General features: G+C 44.7%; 1 protein-coding gene across 2 annotated transcripts in view; it reads right to left on the bottom strand.

Moving 5' to 3' along the window:
* meis2a (Meis homeobox 2a) overlaps window positions 1–22,119 on the bottom strand; it is a 79,253-nt gene that overhangs the window by 41,487 nt on the left and 15,647 nt on the right. For both annotated transcript variants that reach the window (XM_080513115.1, XM_080513116.1), the window contains exon 7: window positions 5,452–5,597. In XM_080513115.1, coding sequence (XP_080369241.1) covers window positions 5,452–5,597 — 146 coding nt within the window. The remainder of the gene's footprint in view (window positions 1–5,451; window positions 5,598–22,119) is intronic.

Genomic DNA, 22,119 nt, shown 5'->3' with positions numbered 1-22,119 from the left:
CTGTCATATTGTCTCCAACATCTGTTTTGCAAACACACACAAAGCAGCGGGTACGGTCACAAAAGCAATGTGATGACTCTGTTTTTCCCTACACCGTCCACTCAAAGTCTCACATTTGGGCAGTGGCAGTGAACCAAACTGTCGCCCGGGTTTCTATGGGTGACTGGAGAACTGACTTTTGAGCTCCTGAGGCAAACAAGCACATGACAGATTAGTGTGTGGGCCTCCTCCAGGCCTCCACCTCTCTGACCCCGAAGAGCCCCCTCTTTACCCCCTCCCCACCCTTGCTCTTATGCCTTAAACCCACTCCTTGCCTCTCCTTTGTCTCCACCTTCTCTTCGTCCACAATCACAACCATCTAAGGAGGTGGAAAAGCAAACTCATTTTCAATCCAAATTTTTGGTTTGCTTTGTTTTGATTCAATTTTCTTTCATCTTTTGAGGTTTGTTGTTGTCGTTTTTTGGTTTTGAAGTGTTTACTTGTCTTGGGATATGGACATGCTGTCAATTGTGTTAAAGAAAGGGTAAAGTGAGACCTCTACCTTGACTTGCTGGATTGTTCATTAATGAAATAGCATTAATTAAGCACATGTCAATGACTAAATGAGTAAAGTCCCCTATGAATTATTTTTGTTTAAAAAAAAAAAGTTTTTAGACACTGCTAACTATTTATAAACAGTACTGATATTCATTTCAAACTGTGCATTCATTTAACATAATCATGCATTGTGCCATGTATACTGGAAAGAAAATGTAGTCAGCAAAAAAATATGGAATAAACAGCTTTCGGCAGTTCAGTGTTAAAGGAGGAAGGGCTCGGGTATTTCAAACTGTTTGCAGATGTGTGTCTCCACCAGTTAAATGCTGCTTGTACTGGAACAACACACAAGGATTAGAAGGACTAGATGAGCTTAAACAAAACTGGGGATACTACAGGGCTGACTGTTTAGTCTACTCAAACAACATGCCCTCTCTTTTTGAGGGATGGACCTGTACACTTGTTTATCGTATGGAACAAACATCCGTTGCCAGGGTTTGGCCTTGCCTGTGCTCATGTCTTGTGAATGACCCTAGCTGGCTTCTTTTATGTTCGTCTATAAAGGGTGGTAGAGGGAGCAGCTCCCATAGGAGGGCTCGACCTGACGATGACACCCTGTTGTCATGGAGACTAATGCTATGTTGGGCTTGGGTTGGGAGTGCGTGTGTGAGTGTGTGTTCGGGCACATTGTCACCACGATATCTAATGATGTTTGCAGCTCCGTACACTTAACTCCTGACAAAAGTCCCCCTAAGACCCAGGAGGCTTCCATCTCAATTTTGTACACAATTTCATTAAGTTCATGGGAAATTCCACAAAACCAACATTAACCCAAGCTTGAGGATTCATCAAATTAGTTCCATCATTTCCAAATATGATTGTACAACATACTTGCAGCAGCAGACACATGATATCTACCCAATATTGATGACGTGCTGCATTCATCTCGAAAAAATGTGAGACCTGCCTCCTGTGCCAATTGTCGTACAAACATGACAATAGAGGCATCACAACAAAGCCCACAATCCTGTTCATGACACAGCAAGATTAAATTGGTTAGCATAAATAGTGCTTGACTTTGAGGCCTCAGACTCATGTCGCCTACAGCGGACAAAAGTGAATTGCAGGGTCTTGTGAGGATATTCGTATGGAAAAGCAGTCATTTTCATTTCAGCACTTCAATCAGAAGAACAGCCCAGGAGTCAATAATCACACTTTGGTTGCATTCAAAGGGATCAAAACAAAAGATTACACATATATCCTCGGCTACCATCTGATCATACTTGAACATTTTCAATCTAAGCATTTAGTTTTACTTCAAAATCCAATGACTCTTTAAATGACCAAAGGATATATCACTTCCCTTTCAAGGAGCCCAGGGGACCAATACACCTGGCTTAGCAGCTTAACAGCATTTCCCCAAACACCCAGGCCAAAGGGTGGCCCGGCACAGAACCTGAGACGCTTGATGCTTGAGAGGACTACCTACTTACTCATCTGACTGACCATTCTCCCTCTTTCACTCAATCCTTCCCTCCCTCCCTTTCAGCTCACACGTACACACGAGGCGCACACTTTGAACAAGCTCAGTTTGCTCCTGAGGTCTCCTATTTATTTTCATAGGTGTTTGAGGGTTTACACTAGTCAAAAGACAAGGCCAAAGCTTGGAGTGGTATCTTTGTATCTGAGTGCTTCCTGTTTTCATTGCAGGGCCGACCCTTGTCTTTACAGGGGTGAGTGAGGGCTAGCAGTGGGCTAGCAGGGGGTGAGAGGGAAGGAAGGCCAGGGGCGCCAAGGGGCTAATTGTAAAATTTAGAGTTTGCTTTTGCCAAAGACAAAAGGGCATCACACATGCAACCCATGAAAAACTCATCCCTGCTTTCTTTTTTCCTCCGCACTCTTTGCCAATTTCTGTTCTCACTCCTCTTCTCACGTCCACCTATGCAACTCTCTCTTCTCATTCTGAATTCTGTAGTTCCTGCTTTTGAAGTACCTCAGAACATTTTACCCCTAACAGTGAAGTTTACCTTTCTGATAACATAATCTCCCTGTAGTATTGAAAAGCTTATACCAACAGTCTGGGATTTCCCTTCCCCTAATGTGGCTGGAAGACATCCAGAAACTCATGGTGAGGGAGAGAGGGAGGGCGGGTATTAGAGAGAAAGAGAGGGAGGGTGGATAGAAGAAGGGAGTGCAGAGACAGTCTGACCCTCTTCTGCCAGCTAACACCAGCTGATCTGTCCAGCCGTTTGCCAATTACGTATGGGACATTTAAGGTTGCCAGATCACGTGTTCTCTAGTGCATGTGCATATGGCCTCAACATAAAAGAGGTCAGGGTTACCACAGCTTCTCCTCAGAGCAATGGCATGGTCTTTTCATGTTTTGTGAGATCAATACCGAGCAAAAAGTGTATTTTCCCCCTGACTGCAATGTCGACATCGTCAGGCGGGCGGTAAATACAGCTCAAAACGAGGTTACTTTCAATATGTGAGTGTCATGATGAAAACAATCTGCAATTTCTCCCAAGAGAGAGTGAGGTCAGAGTAACACGAGGGAAAGGGTGGGAGGGTAGAGGGCAATTTTGTTATACTGAATCTAAAAGCCAACAGTTGTTACTATTGGCCTGTGTTGTTTTTTGTGTGTGAAGGGGGGTCCTGTCCTTTTGAGCTTTTCAGAAGATGTGACAATGGCTGGATGTTGAGAACATATGTAGAGAGACCCCTGTGGCTCATGGAAGAGAAGCTCCATGCTGGCCCCTCAGTTTGAGAAAATACAAGGCTTTCTCCTTTCACTCCTCAGTTAATGAATGCGTGAATGGTAGAATGCTGCTATAGGCCATTCAGGGGCCAAAGTCCCCAAGAATTCACCCTTGCACAAACGCATCCAGCTATGGCAAATACATTTGCTTAACAAATTAAAAGAAAGGAGAATGGTTAATGGGTGTGTATGTGTGTGTGCGAGTGAGAGGGAGCGAGTTTATGGGTGGGAGACCAGGATGGTGAGAAGAGAAGGGGGATAATTCAATTAGTCCTCTTCCTCAGTAGAGAAATGAAGGCAGGTTAAAAGGGAGGGATTATTATTTGTACAAGCCTGGCTAGGGGTTCACACAAAAGAAACAAATAAAGATTGAAGAACATCTACAAGCAGGCAATGTGATAAAGGAGAGAGGGACAGAGAAAGAGAGGGCCTTGAAAGCTCCGCTCTGTCTGAATTAACTAGCTCCCTGAAAAAAAAAATGTGCCCGACTTTGAGTTCCCCCCTCCTTCCTCTTGCCACTATTTCTCCATTTTAAAACAAATTTGCAGAACTGTTGGTGACCCTTTCAGAACGTCTATGAGACAGCGAGTGCTGAAGCTGTGTGAGGTTTGCAACCAGGAAAAAAGCCAAATCACGAGGAAATTTCCAGTCTAAACATAAGGTGTGTTTATGAATTGTGTCCATGCTTATATGAACCTACAGTAAATTCCACGTCGACATATATAACATTTTACAATTTTTTGTTTGTCAAACACTAACAAGGTACTCCACCAAACATGCTCCAAGCTCAGGGGAGGAAAAAGTCCTGGGGCACGAGAAGAAAAATAATAGGTAATAATGATCATAAAAAAAAAAAGTTGATCCTCCCTCCCACCCTAAGCCTCTGAATGAAGCTTGGTCTATACGGTTTGCTGAGAGGTCTCCAGTCAGGGAACGATGGAGCTGTGAACAGCTGTGAAGTCATTTTGATAATGATGAGAATAATAAGCGTGCAGACTGGCGTGGTGGAGCCGCTAAGGCCTGCGAGGCTCAGGGCTTTGCAGTTGCAGCTTCACTGCTCCTGAATAGATAAAAGTGATTAAAGCACTCCTGATTATCCCTGACCAATATGTAATGGATTTACAGCCCTTTCAATTAGGCTGTATTTGCTGCCTGCTTATTACTTGGGCTTTTGGTTAGGTAATCAGGGTACAGGGGGCTTTAAGCTGGGAGTGGGTACTGCATTGGCGGTGCCGGCTACAGGGAGCACAGAGGGCACCTGACCCTTTTAACTGTGCGGATGATCTGTAAGACCAAAGCTCTACACAAAGTCTCCTCAACTTTCTCCCTTTATCCATTTTCTTTGCCCATCCCCCTGTGTCATCCCTCCATCTCTGGGACAGGGAGCCACAAGCTCCAGCAGCTTATGTGTCTCGGAGTGGCCACCTCCTTCTGAAATCTGACCTGTGATGCAAAATCAATACAGCCTGATGTTCTGATAATGTCCTGACATTAGCAAGGGTGAGGGGACATGTGAACCACCCCTAAGATCCACAGAGACAAGCTGAAAAACAAAGTGAGGGAGTACTTTATGATTTTACACAACACATTCGATTTGCTGTGATATTACAATTTGAGGTTTACTGAAGCGAGTAAGCAAATGTCAGTGTTGTTTTTGCCCCCTCACTTTTGGAGAAGTACATTCACAAAAGTGTTATTTTGTTAAACATCCATTCAAATACAAATTAACAATTGGCTGAGAGAAGAAATGATGAAACCAATCCACTGATTCCCCAATTATTTACACTCATTCACAATATCACAATCATAACCTAGTATAACATTCCTTCTTGTGTTACTGTGCAGTAAAAAACCTTGTTCATCAGGGAAGACAAGCACTGAATCTTTGAATGCCACAGATTCTTGGGCCCTTTCTGCTTTTCCCTGAGAGTGCTGGGCAGAGTAAACAGTTCAGACTGATTAGATTGACCTGGTCACTATGTTCCTCTGACAGGTGGCTGACAGGTGAGCACCACATCACTGCCATCACTCACTCTCCAGCTTCTTCAGTAACTACTTTGTGACAGGTGTGTGTATGTTCTGGCTTATTTGTGTATTTTTTTTAATGCGTGTGTTTCTATTTGCATTGCTTTCATATATCTTTAAAATGAACTTACCGTGAGATGCTGGAAGAGCCATGCCCTCATGATGTTCGTAGCCACCTTGGGGAAAATGCCACGCTTTTTCTGCCTCTTCTTATCTTTGTCCGGGTCGTCGTCGTCCCCCGTGCCAGGCGATGCGACGCTGTTGTCTAAGCCATCTCCTGGACGGGAACCAAACCCTGAGTTAAATAACATCCCAGACCACACTACTGACTCCAGGCAATTCAACAAATCCAGATGCAAAATTTTTTAAAGCTGACACACAGGTACAAAGCTGAGTTTAAGGTTTTTGATAGATGGATACATGGACAAATACCATGGATTGTTAAGGAGGAATTCAAACATGGTGCTCTGAGGCCAAAAGAATTTCTGCAGCAAAGCCAGTGTTTTGTAGTGAAGTTATAGAGGAAGGGTGGGGGGGGGGGGGGGATTTAGGATGGCCTTAGACGAAGGCCTGAGCAGAGAATGAGGGGTTTACTCAGAGGCCTAGCAGAGCTGCTCTATACCCCAGAGCACAGGAGAGGAGAATAGGGGTTAATGACTCAAATGTTATGGTTGGATGCTGAAAAACTCGCTTCCTCGTTACATTTCTACCAAAGGAGGAAGACGAGGAAAGGAAAAAAAAAAAATGGACAAGGACCCTTCAAGTACAGTAGAGACTCAAACTCATGCCATTAATTCAATTAAATTTGCATGCTTGACATAATGTGGAGCATTTTTTCATCTTTTGAAGAGAGCCAAAGGGGACAGAATGGAGTTATGCAGATATGTATAGTAACACGCAGACATTCATGAATTCACAACATGCAGTTGGGTGCCTGAGTATGAAAGTAGATATGTGATTTGGGGTTGTTCATTGTTGCACTTCGATGCACATAATGGACTCTTCGTCTGCTCCCCCCACCCCACCCCGGACCCTGAACTCCCCCCCCCCCAACCCTCTGCCCCTCTTCCCGCCCCATTCCGCCACAAGATTAGCATGACAGGCCAGCGGCAGCTTTGCCTACATTAATGTCCATCAGCGTTTGATTTCACAAGGAAAACACGCACACACTCCAGCATGGTTTCTCCTTTAAATTGAAGTTTCCATCTTTGTCCCTTGCCTTTTTCTTGTTCCTCTTCCTCTGCATTAATTGTGCATTAGCAAAAATGATTTACTTTTAACAGTCATAGTTATTTTTTCTTGCCCCCGGGCACAAATGCCTTGAAAGCCTTCCTTCAGGGCATCTAAATTATGTATCTGAAAAACTCCTCCACTAAGGAAGAGAAGGACCCTGACATTCTGAAAATTCAGACTCACATGTCTTCCTGTTTTTGGAGAGGCGTCAATCACAACCACCTATACAAGCCTTAATCTCACATAAATATTTGAACTAATAACATTAAAAAGGGGAAAAGAAAAAGGATCCGACTGGTGGTGTAATCAAATGCAAAATAAATGAAGAATACAAGGACAGCAGGGGCCCGCACTTCTAACTACTTTCCCCACTTTCTTTTTCGCCCCCTCCTTGTTTTTCCCTCTCTTTTTCTTCCATGTCTTTCTTTTTTGTCTGTGCACAGTGTTTTCCTTCCACATCATTAGTGCAGAGCCACACAAAAGAGGAAAACAGAGAAGTGCCGACTTTGCGCTCTCTGTGTGAAGTTAAAGAAGCAACAACCCCTCTGAAGGACATATGGGAACAGGGACACAGACTCGGGGTGTTGTAATTGTAGAATGGGCATTCATTAGTGGCAAATGCCATAAATCCCAAGCTAAGTACGAATCCTTGTTCAGGAAAGCCTAAAACAATAAACTTTGGTCTGGCCGTAGCCCTACCCTGACTGTGAGGGGCTTCCTGAGAAATGCGACCCATGCGGAAGCTAAGACTAACTCCCTCAGTTTGCTTCCAAAGTTCAATAAAAACACGAGTGAGCTGTGAATTTTAACCCCCCCCCCAACCTTTGTTTCCCTGCTTTTGAGCTTCACTGAATAATGTTGATACACAGTTTGGTGTTTGTTTGTATGCCGCTAGGTTTTGTGTTGATTTTCGAGCTAGTCTCCAAATCCCTCTCCTGCTGTGAGCAGTCAGGCTCATCCAATAGAACCACACAGTGGCCAAAAGGCTGGCAGATTAATTTTATTGACGTTTCCATTTTCACTGCAATGCGATAGCCTCCCCCCTGGCCAGGGCCAGAGCGACCCGTGCGTATTTACAGACTGACCTGTCACTTCATTACCCAGCATGCTCGCTGCCTCCTGCCCTAGCCCGCGAGGATGAAACCAGACTCCGATGCTTTTCAAGTCCTCTCTCTCTCTGACATGCACATCTATACCGAGATGTATCCACAGATCAAACGTGTGGCTTTCAAGTTTTAATTCTGTGTACACTTGTAATCGTTTTGCATAACTACACACTGATAATATAGGTAGGAATATTCCATTCATATTCAATACAAATACAGATTGAAGAAAAATCAAGTGTGGATGAACATGAAAAGAATGATAGAAACAAAGAAAAGAAAGGGAAACAAGAGAAGCGGGGCAATAAAGGAGAAGAAATAGAATAAAGAAGATCCAACTTGCACAACCTCATTACATCTAAAGGAGAGCTGGTGCTTTGCATCCACCCCCACTCCTTTCTTATGAGCAAGAGAAGGAACGCTGCAGGGCAAATTGTCCCAAACGCTAATGGCTTCTGACTGTTCCCTGGCAACTCTGCCATTCTAACCTGTGTGGATGTGCATGCTGAAAAAAATTGGGTAAGGAAAAAAAAAAAGTGCGGGGCAGAGCAGGGGGAAGCGTCCCATCATCTGGCCATGTGACACAGATGGGGGTTGGCTTAGGAGGCAGTCGAAGGGCCTAAGGGAGCCGAGGTGCTGGAGTGTAGCCCCAGGCACTTTTGGAAAAGCAGCGCCCTTGGAGACGGAAAAAAGACATACCCCCCCGCCTTCGCTCCCACTCTCCCCACTCTCTTTTCTGTCTTCTCTCAACCTTTCCTGCTCTCCCCTTCTCCCTCACTTACTTGTTCACAATCTTGACTTAAAGTGCTTGCAATGAAAGTTTCTGTGCATATTCTCATATGTGCGAACACAGTGAAAGTGTAATCACGCAAGATGGAAGACAATGACCGGATGCAATGAGGGCAAGAGAGTGAATGAGCGTGTTAGCAAACAAACAAGACCAAGTGCAAGAGCACATTACACTCACATACATTCCCTCTCTCATCACCAGTGGGTGGTTATTAAAAATGCATTCAGATATATCTCCTTGTGAGTAAATTGGTCTCAGGGCTGAGCTCATTAACGGGTTGGGATAGGACTGTAAACACATTGCAGCTCTGCTTATCTGATGTTGGCACATTCAGGGTCGCTTCAGGATTTTGTGCACAAAAATTGTTTGGTACAAAGTGTCCTCCAGTCTCTGTAAAGAGTAAGGGAGACTTCGGGGAAGTCCTAATGACTCCAGAGCTCATAGTTCATGTCTAGGAGGTACCTGCACCTCAGGGAGCCACTACGGTCTAGTCAGCCCTACAAGTATTATGGATATGACCATGAGTAACACATATTACGGCTATCAGCACATTGAGAATTCCCTCTCCGTGCTGTTCCACCATCCTCATATACTCATGTGTGAATAAATAATGACTTGTCAATAGCTGGAGAACACATTGAAACCCAGTCATGATTAGTTATCAAATAACACTCCAGACTGGTTCTTTTACCATCAATGTGCATGCAGAAGAGCCCGTGGACAAGCTTTAGATATTGTGTGTATTATTCTAAAGGTTGTGCAGTGATTTTGCACTGGGAGGCCCCGGTGTTTGTTTCAGGGTAATGAAGCAAGAGTGTAGAAGCAGTGGCCTATGGAAGCTGTGGTTAAAGTGACTAATTACAACAGACCCCCCACGCCCCCTGTCAGCCCAAACTAGTCAGGCATGTTCACCCAAGCTAACCCAAATAAGGAGAAGAGGAAAAACTCATGAGGGGAGTTGGAAGGAGAGAGAAGTCGAACAGAAACTGAGAGGTGTGTCGTTTTAGGGGCTTCTTTGGCCTTCTCTACCTTAACACACCATAGTGACCGAGCCCTCCACCTCTCCCTTACACCACATCCCTACAGGCTTGGCTGCGGAGAATGAAGAGAAAAGAAGAGGGGGGATTTAGAGCCTCCCTTTTCCCTCTTTTTCTTCTCAACTTTTCAGCCAACATAAGCGGCGTTTAGCACATTCAGTCCCCCAAATGGCAGCGAATGAGAGAAGCAGTGGGGGCTCCTCTTTTGTCCGTCTGGTTACCCCTTTTATTTACTCTGGATTTACGAAGGGGTCTTTGCCGGCTCTGGGACCACATGCTCTTGACGCACACACAATCTCTCTCACATACACACATACACAAACACGTAGAGGCCCTATTCACACTGGTGAAACGACGAGCTCTCTGTTGCTCTGTGCTGACTGAGGATTACAGGGCTTTTGCTATAACCGCATGCTACCAATATGTTTCGCACTCACATAACATGCAACATAGACAAGTACTAACGAGGAGGACATAATCCCTTTAATGATAAAACACACACTCGACCATCCAATTTCTAATAGTAAGTAAGCCATCAGTGAGTTTGCGTGTCCGTGTGACCACACACCACATGGTTTACTGTGCCCATTTCAGATCCATACAGTAGCTGAGGGCTCTAACCTGAACTGTTTTAGTATGGCTGCACCACTGCAGCCAGTGTTTTACGCTGATTATTTCCTGATCTGTGCTTAAACAAGCAGCAGCCCCTTGCACTGGACCATAAAACAACAGCTTAGTAAACAGCAAGCATGCTGACAAATTGGTAGCGCTCAGGCCGGAGTCATTAACAGCCTTAAAACCTGTCAGAGCAATTACAACAAACTCTCTCCTTCAGCAAGTCTGAAGTCTCCCTGCCAAACTCAGATGTCACTGCCTGCCTCCTCTTTACTGCCCTTTTTTCTACCCGGACACTGGCGAAAGGTGAATGAGAAAACACTACCTTTTATCCCTCTTTCCCCCAATGGCCATAACACCCTGGAGAAAGGAGGACAGACCTCCATCTCGAACACAGCTGTATCTGCATCTTGGGGGCTTCAACCGTGCAGTTCCTTTTGCATGAGAAATAATGTGTAGTTGTCTCCCCCCAAAAACACATCATTAAGTGTTCCCTTAAATGAAGTGGAATAAGAGCTTCTAATTAGATGGGGTTTTTTTCTATGTGTGGGGAAGCGAGGCAGTCAGGCAGTAAGAAAAGCATGGAGGGAAGGAGGGAGGGAGATGCATGGGGGTAGGGGGGGGGGGGTTGCTCAACAGCTCCTGTACCTCTTCTACTCCCTCCCTTCTCCGCCCCTTCTCTAAGCCCCCTAACCCTGCCATCAGGCAGATATCTCTCTGTCATCCCTGGAATGCTGGAGATAACTATCGCCTCTCCACCGATACACGGCCTCTCTCCTCTCACAGGCACAGCACTGACCCCACTGTGCACATCCCTACCATAGAGGGCGAGGCTGGAGTGGAGGGAACAGAGAGAAAGAGAGGGGTGGGGTGAGGGTGTCAGGGTTGGAGGTAAAAACTTGTTTTTAACAGGCAGTTAGACTATTTTACCTTTTAACCCAAAATATGGGCTGGAGCAAAGCCACCCTCCCCTTTCAGCTTCTCCCCTGGAGCCAAAGATGAGCAGTTCATCCAGAAGCAAGAGGGAGGAAGAGGGGCCAGCTGCCTGGTTACTGCCTTTTCTCCAGAGTCACAGCCTCCACCTCTCTTGATCTTTTCAGAAGATTATATTCTGCTAAGATCTGAAGATTAACCTGCTACTTGCAACAAAGATTACCTGATTACATCATAAATTGGAACTTTAAGGATCACACAGCTATTGGCATTCCAACTTCACTTTTTTGTCTTTCAGTTTCATACGTATAACAGCGTATGTATATCCACAAAATTATGCTGCTTTCACACAGATGTGGACTATACATGAACGCATGCTTGTCGGCTGCGACAAGGCTCAACCATCTAAAGGGGGCTTTTCTCTGAGGAAGAAAAAAAGATCCAAAGAAAAGAAATGGAATAAAGATGTATAAAAGAAAAGAGGCAGGCTGTTGCAGATGTCAGGACCCAATTTGCATGAATGGCAAAGGGCTAAATTGCAGGGGATGGGGGAGCTACCCTCCACCCCCTCATTCGGCTTTTTTTGGGGAGGGGGAGAACTAAAAGGGAGTTGTGATGCCCATGACTGCCCCTCACTCAGCAGACAGGGATCAGTGGCTAATGAAGGGCTTTGGGTCTCCACCAGACATTTCACACTCTCTGCCTCCCTGACAACTCCACCCTGCTCCCCCTGCACACTAACACAGAAGAAGACACTGCCGCTTCCCTTACTCTCGAAATCGAACCAGGATAATTGGTCTCACAGGTAATCGCGGTTCATCACTTGTTTCTTCATAAACAAATTTACAAGCCTTTAACAAAGAAACACAGGATTGGGTGCTCACAGAGAAGAATACCTGATTCCTAAGGTTTGATGCTGCATTAACTATTAAAGAATAAGTGTTGTCCAAAAGTAATTGGGCCAATGCTGGATTGAAACAAGCATGGTAATTAGTAAGACATGCTGCTTTCACATCATACAATATGATTACTAGAAAATACAAGCTCGATCCACTTGGGAGTCATCATTTTATGAATAGAGTGATAAAACAAAATAGAAGAAACAAACAAATGGCGACTACATAGTTGCACCATATGGATCCAAATGCCAGTAAACAAATGCCTCCATAATCCCTTCTAGGAAATATCAAAGTCTTCTATCGAAACCATGAGAAAAAGCATCTGCAATGCTGGTTGTTAGTTTCAACTGAGTGCGGTTGTGATTCAGAACAGCTTACACTGTTTGAGGCAATGTATGATAACAGCATAAGCAGTGATTTTCTACCCTCAATTACAATTCCAAACCAAACAAACAAACTTGGTGTTTTATTACTGAAAGAGAGGGACAACTTGGACTTATTACAGACAGCTTTACCTGATCGGCAGTGGCATCAAACAGAAGTTTAAGAGAGATGGGAGATTTTACATAGCGCTGGAGGGTTTGGTGGAGTAAATGAATTAAAAGGTTTATAAATCAACAAGTCAACCATCAGATTGTAGCCTCTGCTCAGCAGCCCTCTCATCAGCCAAATGCCATGAAGTTTTTTTTTTTTTCCCTCCTCGCTCCCTTTTTTCACACAAATGTCCTGGAGGCAGGGAACAAAGCGAGCAGAACTGATTACTGCACTGTTGCTCCGCTCCGCCAGTCTAAACTCTGTTTGGCTTCCTAATGAGCTCACTAAAAACCCAATTCATCACCCATAACCCCTTCTCAACCTGCCTTGAAATCCCCCATTATGGGGAGTCAAGGACAGTCCGTTTACAGGCTTTGGGCTGGGGTCAAGGGCTGTGAGGGGTGGATGGCAGTGGCCGTGACAATGGTGCAGGCAAGGTTATTTTGATACTGGGGATATTTCCTTTGTCTCCCTACACATATATGTGTTTACTGTTCATTTTATTCCACCTAATCTGCTCCTTTGATTGTCACACTCCATTAATTTTAAACGCAAAAAGATAATTGAGTTTACTACTTCAGCATGGTGGGTTGTTTTTCCAAGTCCTATACCAGCTTCCCCCACCCTTTATGCCCCCCCCTCTTATTCTGCAATACCAGCGGTGTCCCAGCCTGAGCGGAGGAATGTCCGGCTTGATGGCTGCAGCAGCGGGAATGTCCCGTTCTAGTCAGCTTTCGCACCAGAGATTTCAAGTTTAATACCCTTTCGTCTCATCCCTGCAAAGACTGGAATTCGGTGGGAAGGGGAATGTATTGAGGTGGGGGAGAGGAGGTTTAAAAGAGTGAAATACAGTTGGTGCATTAAGAGCAGGGCAAGTAAAGAGAAAAAAATGCAAAAGAAAAAAAGAAGAATATGGTAACAGCTGAGAAGGTAGAAGATGGGATGTAAAAGAAAATGTGCTGGTTGAAAGGAGGAGTCAGAAGCTGAGAGGTGGAGGAGGACAGCAGAGGGTTGGGGTAAACTCCCACAGTTCCTCATTACATGGAGCTGAAATGATCCTCCTGACACCTGAGCTGTAACCAAGAGATTACAGAATTGATGAATCCTTGGTTTAAAATGCAGCTGTTTTATTCTGCTTTAGTAATTAATTCTTTTTCCGATAGAGTATTGATTTAGCGTAGCCCCTGATAAAGTTCAAACTGAGAGAGTTCCCTCCAGGGTTTTGGGTTGGCCTGCTCTAGAGAGTCAATGAAAACTTCCTTTCCTCCCTTCACCTGCCTCTCTCTCTCTCTCTCTCTCTCTCTCTCTCTCTCTCTCTGTCTCTCCCCCCTCTCTCTCTCTCTCTCTCTCTCCATGCAGTTTACACTCATAAATTAATCACATCTGCAAAGAGTGAAGATCTTAGTTAGTTGATATTAGACGCTTTTCTTAATACTATATTTCCCTCATTATTTTAATATAACCATGGCTGCACAAATACAGATGCCCTTATTGACAAGTTCATATTGGATATCTTGCCAAAACATAACCTCACACAGTTTCACTCTGGCTTCACATCATACATATACTCATGTATGTAGCTCCTTCACCAAGCTGCTGATTTCTTCATTTCCTTCATCCTTCTCCGTCGCCCTCATTCTCACCCTAACAGGGAAATCATGGCATACAGAATGAGAGCGTCTCTTTTCACAAAACTGCTCTTTCATTCTTTTTATCACTGCGTTTTTCTATACAGCTGTGAGTGAGAGTCTGATCAACAGAGGGTAGAGTGGGTCTCTCCAGGGAGCCAACTAGCAGAGAAATCAGATACAGCTTTACAAGAGAGTCAGACGCTCATGTCTTGTCAAGACCCCTCACCTACCGGCTTCTTTACAAGTCAATAACCAGGGCCCAATGTCCTCCACTGGGCCTTGGCACACATTCATCTCTTTCTATAGGAAGCAGATGCAACGGGAAGCTGAGAGGTTCTGATCCCTGTGTCTGTCCCATAATTCTGTCCAAAAGTTTTCTTGTATGCTGCTATGGAATAATGCAAGCTTGGGATATGTATTTCTAACATGTTCGCTGTTGTGGGATGCTACATTTATCCCCAATATATAACAAGGACTCTTTTGACATACTCATAATGCATGGTGACAAATAATTGGTGACCCTATGAAGACAGAAGAGACAGTTAAAAGCCTTTTTCAATATTAAGAACTAATGAAAGAGTGAATGAATTATGAAGGGAGAAGGGAAAAATATAATTACAAGGTGGAAGTAGTGCTTAATACATTTACTCGAGACTATTTCCTTTCGTTAATGGAACTGCTGCATGCAGAGAGAGGACTTTGACGAGGCTAGTATTGACTGTTCGCCCAGCTCCTTAAGGTAAATCCAGCAGGTCATTTCATTAAGGCCCAATTCCATGGCACTAATTTTGATTTTAGGGGCTTGACAGCTGTTGGCAGTGGAAATTGCGATTGCAGGATCTGTGAGAGAGGAGCCTATTACTGCTGCGAAAAATACAAATTGCAAGGCCCCAGTTCAAATTACTGCCAATCTGGCTTGGTGACCCACAAAAAGTCTGATTTCATCACACTCTTGAACATCATCTTTTGCTAGGTTGCAATCAAAAGGAGAGAACGGACAAAAAACGGTTTGTTTTGAATTAAAACTTAAGAAAATTTAAATGTAGTTTAAAACAAAAAAAAGTCACAATGTTGGAGTTTGCATGTTCTCTGTGTGTTCAGTGTGCGTTCTGTCAGGAATTGGCTCCAATCCCATATGATGATGGATAGATGAATGGATGTACTCCTTTTTGTTTCACATTGCTGTATGTTTTCTGTGTTACAGTGCATCTATATGATTTAATATAAAGATGAAACAAATAGAATTATTTCAGAACACAGTAAAACTGCTAGCACATAAAGCAAACAAAGACTTGAATTATCTCCTCCCTCTCACAGACTGCTGATTCAGCCATTTCAAAAAGGTATGTCTGTATTGCAAACAAAACAGCACTTTCTTTTGGCAACTTTTATGAAATATGTGTTGGGCTTCTATTTTCCAAAGGAGACATTCCCAATTCTCCCTCATACAGCATAGATACTGTAGGCTGCTTTAGTCTGGCACTGAGATGATGGATCTGACTCACAAATTGAGCTCTTAATCACCCTACCATGCAAGTTAATATGCAGCACTAAAGTTCCAGAAGGAGGGGGGGGGGGGGGGCTCTTCTTCTGATGCTATTAATTAGCAGTGCTCTATAGCTCTCAGCTTTTTGAAGCTCCCCATCTCCTTTTGTTTCACCCTCTTTTTCTTTTTTCTTTCTTTTTTTTTTGTCCGGCCTTTGCTATTGACTTTTCAATTTTCACCTCACATACACCCCCCCCCCCCTGCTCTAGCAGTAGCACCAGTGCTTCTGCAGTGGTACCCAGCCCAACAATACCCCCAAGCCCACTCTCCGAGACGCTGGCTGGGGAGCCCAGAGAGCTGGGCCAGCCCTTAAGCTCCCACCAGCCCACTACTCACTCCCCACGAGACCAAAATCAAAGAGAGAGGCCCTTAAAATATAACCATGGGTATAATGAGGGTGCTCCAAAGAACAATAAGCATATACACCAAAGAAGAGAGAAGAGTAGGAGTACAAAAGGAAGAGAGAGAAAACTATAGGAATGTTGGCCCAAAAGTGTTCTCGAGAGGTGAACAACAGAGTGTGGATGAGAAGAAAACAGAACGATACTGTGCAGTGGGAGAGAGGGCAAAGGGCCACAGCCAGTGGTAATGGTAGCCAGGGCCACGCATCTATCCAACCACGTATCTGAACCCGAAACAACAAGGGGGTCTGCCGCATGCCTCTGGAGCCGAAGGGAGCCAAAGGGAGCACGACTAATTTCTGCACAACAATGGGCCTGGATGAGCGCCCACACAATGGCAGGTGCTTTGAATAGCAGCAGGGCCCTTGCAGCAGGGATCTTCTCCTCTCTCACTCCGAGGGCTTGGGCTCTGGCTTGTGTAACCTTTCATTTTCAACCAGGCTTCCTTTTGACTCATAAAGGATGAAAATGATCTCATGGGGGGGCCAAAGGAGTAAGAGACAGCAAGGCCTGCAAGGCAAAACTCTGACCAAGTCTGTCTGTCTCCTCAGTTGCACGTTATCTATCTCATGTTTCTTTCCTTCCTTCTTTCCTCCTGTTTACATTAGTGGTATTAACACGCTTCAGTTTCCTTGAAATGATCGCTTTTTTGCATTTACTGTATTCTCACTTGTTTGATTCACAAAAAACTTCGCTGAACTTCTTTTATGATTTTGTTTTGATATTATGTCAATGACTGTTTGTGCTGCATGTTATCTTCTGCCGTGCTTGTTTTTGTTGTGCCGCTGCTGGGCCGTCCTGTAGGCCATGATTCAGTGGAAAAGGCAGTTTTCCCCCCACCTTAAGAGCATTCTTTCCGAGGTCACAAGGTCAGGCTTCACAGATGTCTCCTGCAGACACTCAGTTGTCTAAGGACCGCATCCCTGGGAGTAAGCGTTCGTACTAAACAATGCAGTTTTCCCCCTCACTTTGGAAAGTGTTAAATGTTTGTGTGTGTGTGTGTGTGTGTGTGTGTGTGTGTGTGTGTGTGTGTGTGTGTGTGTGTGTGTGTGTGTGTGTGTGTGTGTGTGTGTGTGTGTGTGTGTGTGTGTGTGTGTGTGTGTGTGTGTGTGTGTGTCTGTCTGTCTGTCTGTCTTTCCCTTCCAACCTTGTTGTTTATATTGTTTTATTTTGAATGAAGCAGTAGAGTGAGAGCAATTTTTTCCAAGGTGGAGGATTTTGTGTTGAGACAATAAAAGAAAGGGCCGGTTATCACAAGATAGTGGTGTTTTCTTGGTGCTTTCATTCCTTTAAACACTCCCCGTCTCCCTAAGTTTCCTCCAATTGTTCTAATGGGGCCTTAGTCATCCTTGCCTGATGGCAGAGAGAACGATGCTTTTAAAGGTCTTTTTCTTCTCTCGGTATGTGTTGCCAGGAGTGAAAAATGAAAACATGTAGTAACTGTCCTGAAATCGACACTGCGAGACTGATACAAAAACCCTTGAGTAAGCAGTGTTGAAGCCAAACAAAGAGCAAACCCTAAATGAACAGAAAGGCAATATTTGAAGAAGAACATCATTGTGTGTAACCCCCCCCCCACACACACACACACGCGCACACACACACACACACACACACACACACACACACACACACACACACACACACACACACACACACACACACACACACACTGAATCCCAACAAAAATGTAGAGGAGAGAATTCCTGAGCCAAACAGCTTTCATTAAAGGAAAATCAGCTTCTGCTTTTCGTAGGGGGCGGAGCGTGACTGGTAAAAGAGACGAGATTGCACCATTTAACATGCAAGTTCTGCCTCAGAACATGGAAAAGTGTGTAATTGGAACAACATTTTTTTTTTTTTTTAATCCAGGCGGTGAGCTATCCTTGAATATCTTGCTCCTTTTCATCTTGCTTTCCTTGTTCCTTTTTCTCTTCCTTCGTTTGATATGGTGTTATTGCTTCCCCCTCCAAACATCTTGTCTGTATTCTGCAAATTGATAACCCTCTAAATGAATTATGGTAAATGCATAATGAAGGTTTTCTCAGCTTCAGCCCTGCAGCCAGCCAGGAAGGAGCATCTCGTTTGGCATGTTTGATTCGTTTTGTTGCGCATTTAGCCCCAGTGTTCCTTCAGAGTGTTCACTGCTTGGGGCATGTAAATAAGAAATTATCCTTGCTGACTAACATGGCTAATACCTCCTCTGGGGTAATCAAAAATTATTAGACGCTTGCTTCCAATAAACATTAGGGCTCATGGCACTAACCACTGTCGAATCGCTCACCTCCGCCCGCTCCCCAATAGCCATAAAATGGGTGAACAAAAGTGATCAGGTGTGGAAAAAGCAGCCTGGCTACGTGGAAACTGAGAGACCGCGGGACTGCTATTATGCCTAAAAAAGCAGCCCTTGGCTTTAAGAGTCATTAAAGCATGTACTAGAGTGGGAATCAGACTAGAAAATGAGCTTATCTTGCATAATGCCCTGAAAAGCTTTGCATAAACGTGAAAGATGTGCGCGTGAAAATCAGCAGCAGAGAGGAAGAACTCGGATTGTAACACACTTCCTTTATCATACTCCCACTCTCTTGGAAGGTGGCAGCATGGTTAAAGCACTACCTGTAGGGTATAGCTGCTTTGCTCAGTTCCAAATATGCCTCTGTGTGTGTGTAAACCCCGGTTTACACAAGAGAAAACCACACAGCAAGTGAACAAGCTGCAGCTAGCTCTGCTAAGCCACTCTACTCAACCGCGTTCTGTCTTTTGGAGGGATCTTTGCGGTGATGTGAGGTTTGGACATTAGGGGGAGGAGAATTGGGAGGGTAGGGGGTGGTGGAAGAGATTAAAGAGCCAAGGGAGGCAGAAGAAAGAAAAGAAAGTAAAAGAGCACAAGGCCCATTGGTCAAACACAAAGGGGAAGAGAGGGAAAGGACATTTGAAGTCAGGGTTAAACTCCAAATAAGCACACCTTAAACGGGCCTGTGTAAGCTGGCAGTCGGGGTTTTTGGAGTTTCCCTGCAGGTGTGCCTTTGACAGGCTTGGCCTTCATAACCTTTCTCTGATCTAGAATGGGGCCCGGGGTTGGACACAGAAACCGGTGGCATCTTGCTGTCTCTCGCTCCCATTCTATGTCTATTACACCCACGCACGCAGGCCTAGATTCTGCTAAAACACACACACACACACACACACACACACACACACACACACACACACACACACACACACACACACACACACACACACACACACACACACACACACACACACACACACACACACACACACACACACACACACACACACACACACACACACCAATACACTGCCAGACAAGGGGAAAACAAATCTGGTGAGGACTAGAGCAATTGGATTATCACCTCTTAAGGGTGACTTCTTGGCTGACCCCCTTCAGGCTAGCCTGCTGAAACAAGACAGAAAATTTCCTGGGAAAACACTCGCTCCCTTTAAAGAACTAAAGCACTGTCATCCTTGTGAAAATGCAGCAGCGGCAGCATTAATGGACGTGGAAATGCCCTTTGGGGCATGTGCTCCAATCCCTTTTAGCCATATTACATCAGACCTCTGTGCACTCCTCATCAACACCACATGCACTGGTGTAATCAGCAGAGGAACATGGGTGTGTGTAAACCCACAGTATAATGAACTGATCCAGCCGCACAACGGCTGGATCAGTTCAATGCCTTTGTTTTTGGCTAAGGGTACAAGAAAGAAAAAGTCTCTCCCCTCCCGTTCCTTTTACTATAGTTGATTCATGATTACTTCCCCACAACGCCGTTTCCTCTGTGCTTGTCAACTATGCCCCGCTCACTCCCAGATAAGCTGGTCTTCATCTACTTCTGAGAAGAAGACAGAAAAAGAAAAGAAAGAAAAGAAGAAAAAAAAAACATTTTCCGCCAGCTTTCCCCTTAATGGTGCAAAACAGACATTCTCCTCAGCTGCTGTCAGAATAATCTGGATAATTTTTTCCCTATGTTCTCCAAACATTAGTTTGCACATTAGGCTGACCCAGTTAATGTGCCTTTCCTGCTGTGTTGGACCCAGTTCCTGGCCAAGTTAGGCCATGCTGGGTTGGGCCAGGTCGCACCAGGGGCCTGTTCATGATTATGGACCAGAGGGACCAGGCCCCATCTAGAGCTGAGGCAGAGGGGGAGAGGGAGGGAAAATCAGGAGTGCAAAGGACACGATAAGAGTGGGAGAGCTTGAGTGTCAGGGGGGATGGAAGGGCAACAGGGTGGTGGTGATGTTGTGGGAAGAGTTTGTAACTGGAAGCGAGGCTGACTATATTGGCAGTCCACATCATCTTATAGTACCTTTTCTTTCGCTGTTTTCAAGCACAGGGTCAGAAGAAAGACAGAAAGAGCAAAAACAAAAATGGAAGAGAATGGAAGGGAGGAAGGAAATAGGGAGCTGAGGGAGCTGATCATTCTCTTTAATCACATTTTGGATGAGGGCCAGGTAGTCTGCGGTACTGAGAGCGAGACAGAGAGGGGTGAGTGAGGAGAGGGATACAGTAAGAGGGTGGGAGAAAGAGAAGTGGAGAGAGAGATGGAGGAATAAATGGAAAGAGAGGGAGAGAAAGAGAGGATAGAAGAAGGACTTACAGAGAGAGAGAGAGGGGGAGAGAGGGGATGAGCCTGAGAGCAGAGCCCCTTGAAACAGCTTGAAGTGCAGCAGTGCTTAAGCAAGTGTGCGCATATGCCCACACATACCATGTCTATGCGTGTGTATGAAAGACAGAGTGACAGCCGTTCCCGTAAATGCCCGCGAATGCTGAATCCAGCAAGAATCTGGTGTTAGGGCAGAGGCAGGGAGAGATCCATTTTAAAACTATGTGCATTAACTATACTTTTCCCCATAGATTAAGCACTCCACATGAATAATTTAGCCTCTTTTATGCTAATGGGATCATGAAAGTATCCCCTCTGTACCATGTTTTCTACCCCTCCAGAGCAACTCTTCTCGGCTTTCAACAATGGCCCTGCCCCTTCCCAACAAACCATCAGACAGACGTGCTGCACTGTTTCCACAACAGACACCTGACAAACATGCGGCTGACATGTGGTGACACAGCTACAGTGGCACTCTGCAGCTCACTGAGGAACTGTAGCATTAAGCGTCATTAACGTTTGTCTTTATCTCCTTTTCCGTCAAAAGCAGTTGCTGCTGCTTAGTGTGATACTGCAAATTATACAAGCGATGCACATCATCGCTGCGCGTGTTTTAATGTTAATGTGATCTCTGATCTCACCGAGTTGACTTTGCAAGTGACTCCAGAGACAGACTGTTCCTCTTCTCACCTTCTGATTGCTTCACTGTAGTTCTGTGTTTTCTTTACAGAGAAGTGGATGTATCCTGCGTGGTTATGTGCGTTTTTGCCCCCCCTTCCTTTTTTTATTTTTATTTTTTTATTGTTAATTCTCTGCCATCACATGCTAAACTACACCACTGCACACACATCTATAAGAGATACACACGCTTGTGGTGTTGTGGTGAGGTAGGAGCACTGTAAAAATTATCAGTGCTCCAACAGCTGGGAGTGAGAGCCATGAAACAGCAGGGCCTGGGTCTGCTTTATTGTTTATCTGTTGTTTATGGGCCAGTGTTCAGCTTTAATTACTACACTAAATTAAACTCTAACAGGCACTTAGAGGGAACCAGCTAACACATGCACGTGCATGTCCACACACACACACACACACGCCCACACACACACACACACACACACACACACACACACACACACACATGCACACACCCAAATCGTATATTTTATATACACAGACACACCTCACCGATCACTCTAGAGCTCCTGTATAAGCCACTAAATGCAACAAGGCTTCCATCTTGGGTTTAGCAGAGACTATGGGGTTATTTCTATTGTGGTTATATGTACGTATCCGTCTTTCTCATTACCCACTTCTTAGACTGTGAGCATAGTCATTAAAAAAAAAGAAGAAGAAGCAAAGGTATAGGAAATGCAGGAATCAACAGGCCTTGTTCATGCTGGGACACCAGGAGTCATGTCCCCAACAGGAATGACCTCCCTCTAGTGAGCT

Source organism: Blennius ocellaris (genome assembly GCF_963422515.1).
Source record: "Blennius ocellaris genome assembly, chromosome: 17".
Taxonomy (NCBI): Eukaryota; Metazoa; Chordata; class Actinopteri; order Blenniiformes; family Blenniidae; genus Blennius; species Blennius ocellaris.
The sequence above is the reverse complement of the archived record's forward strand: the minus strand, read 5'-3'. Positions and strand labels throughout refer to the sequence as shown.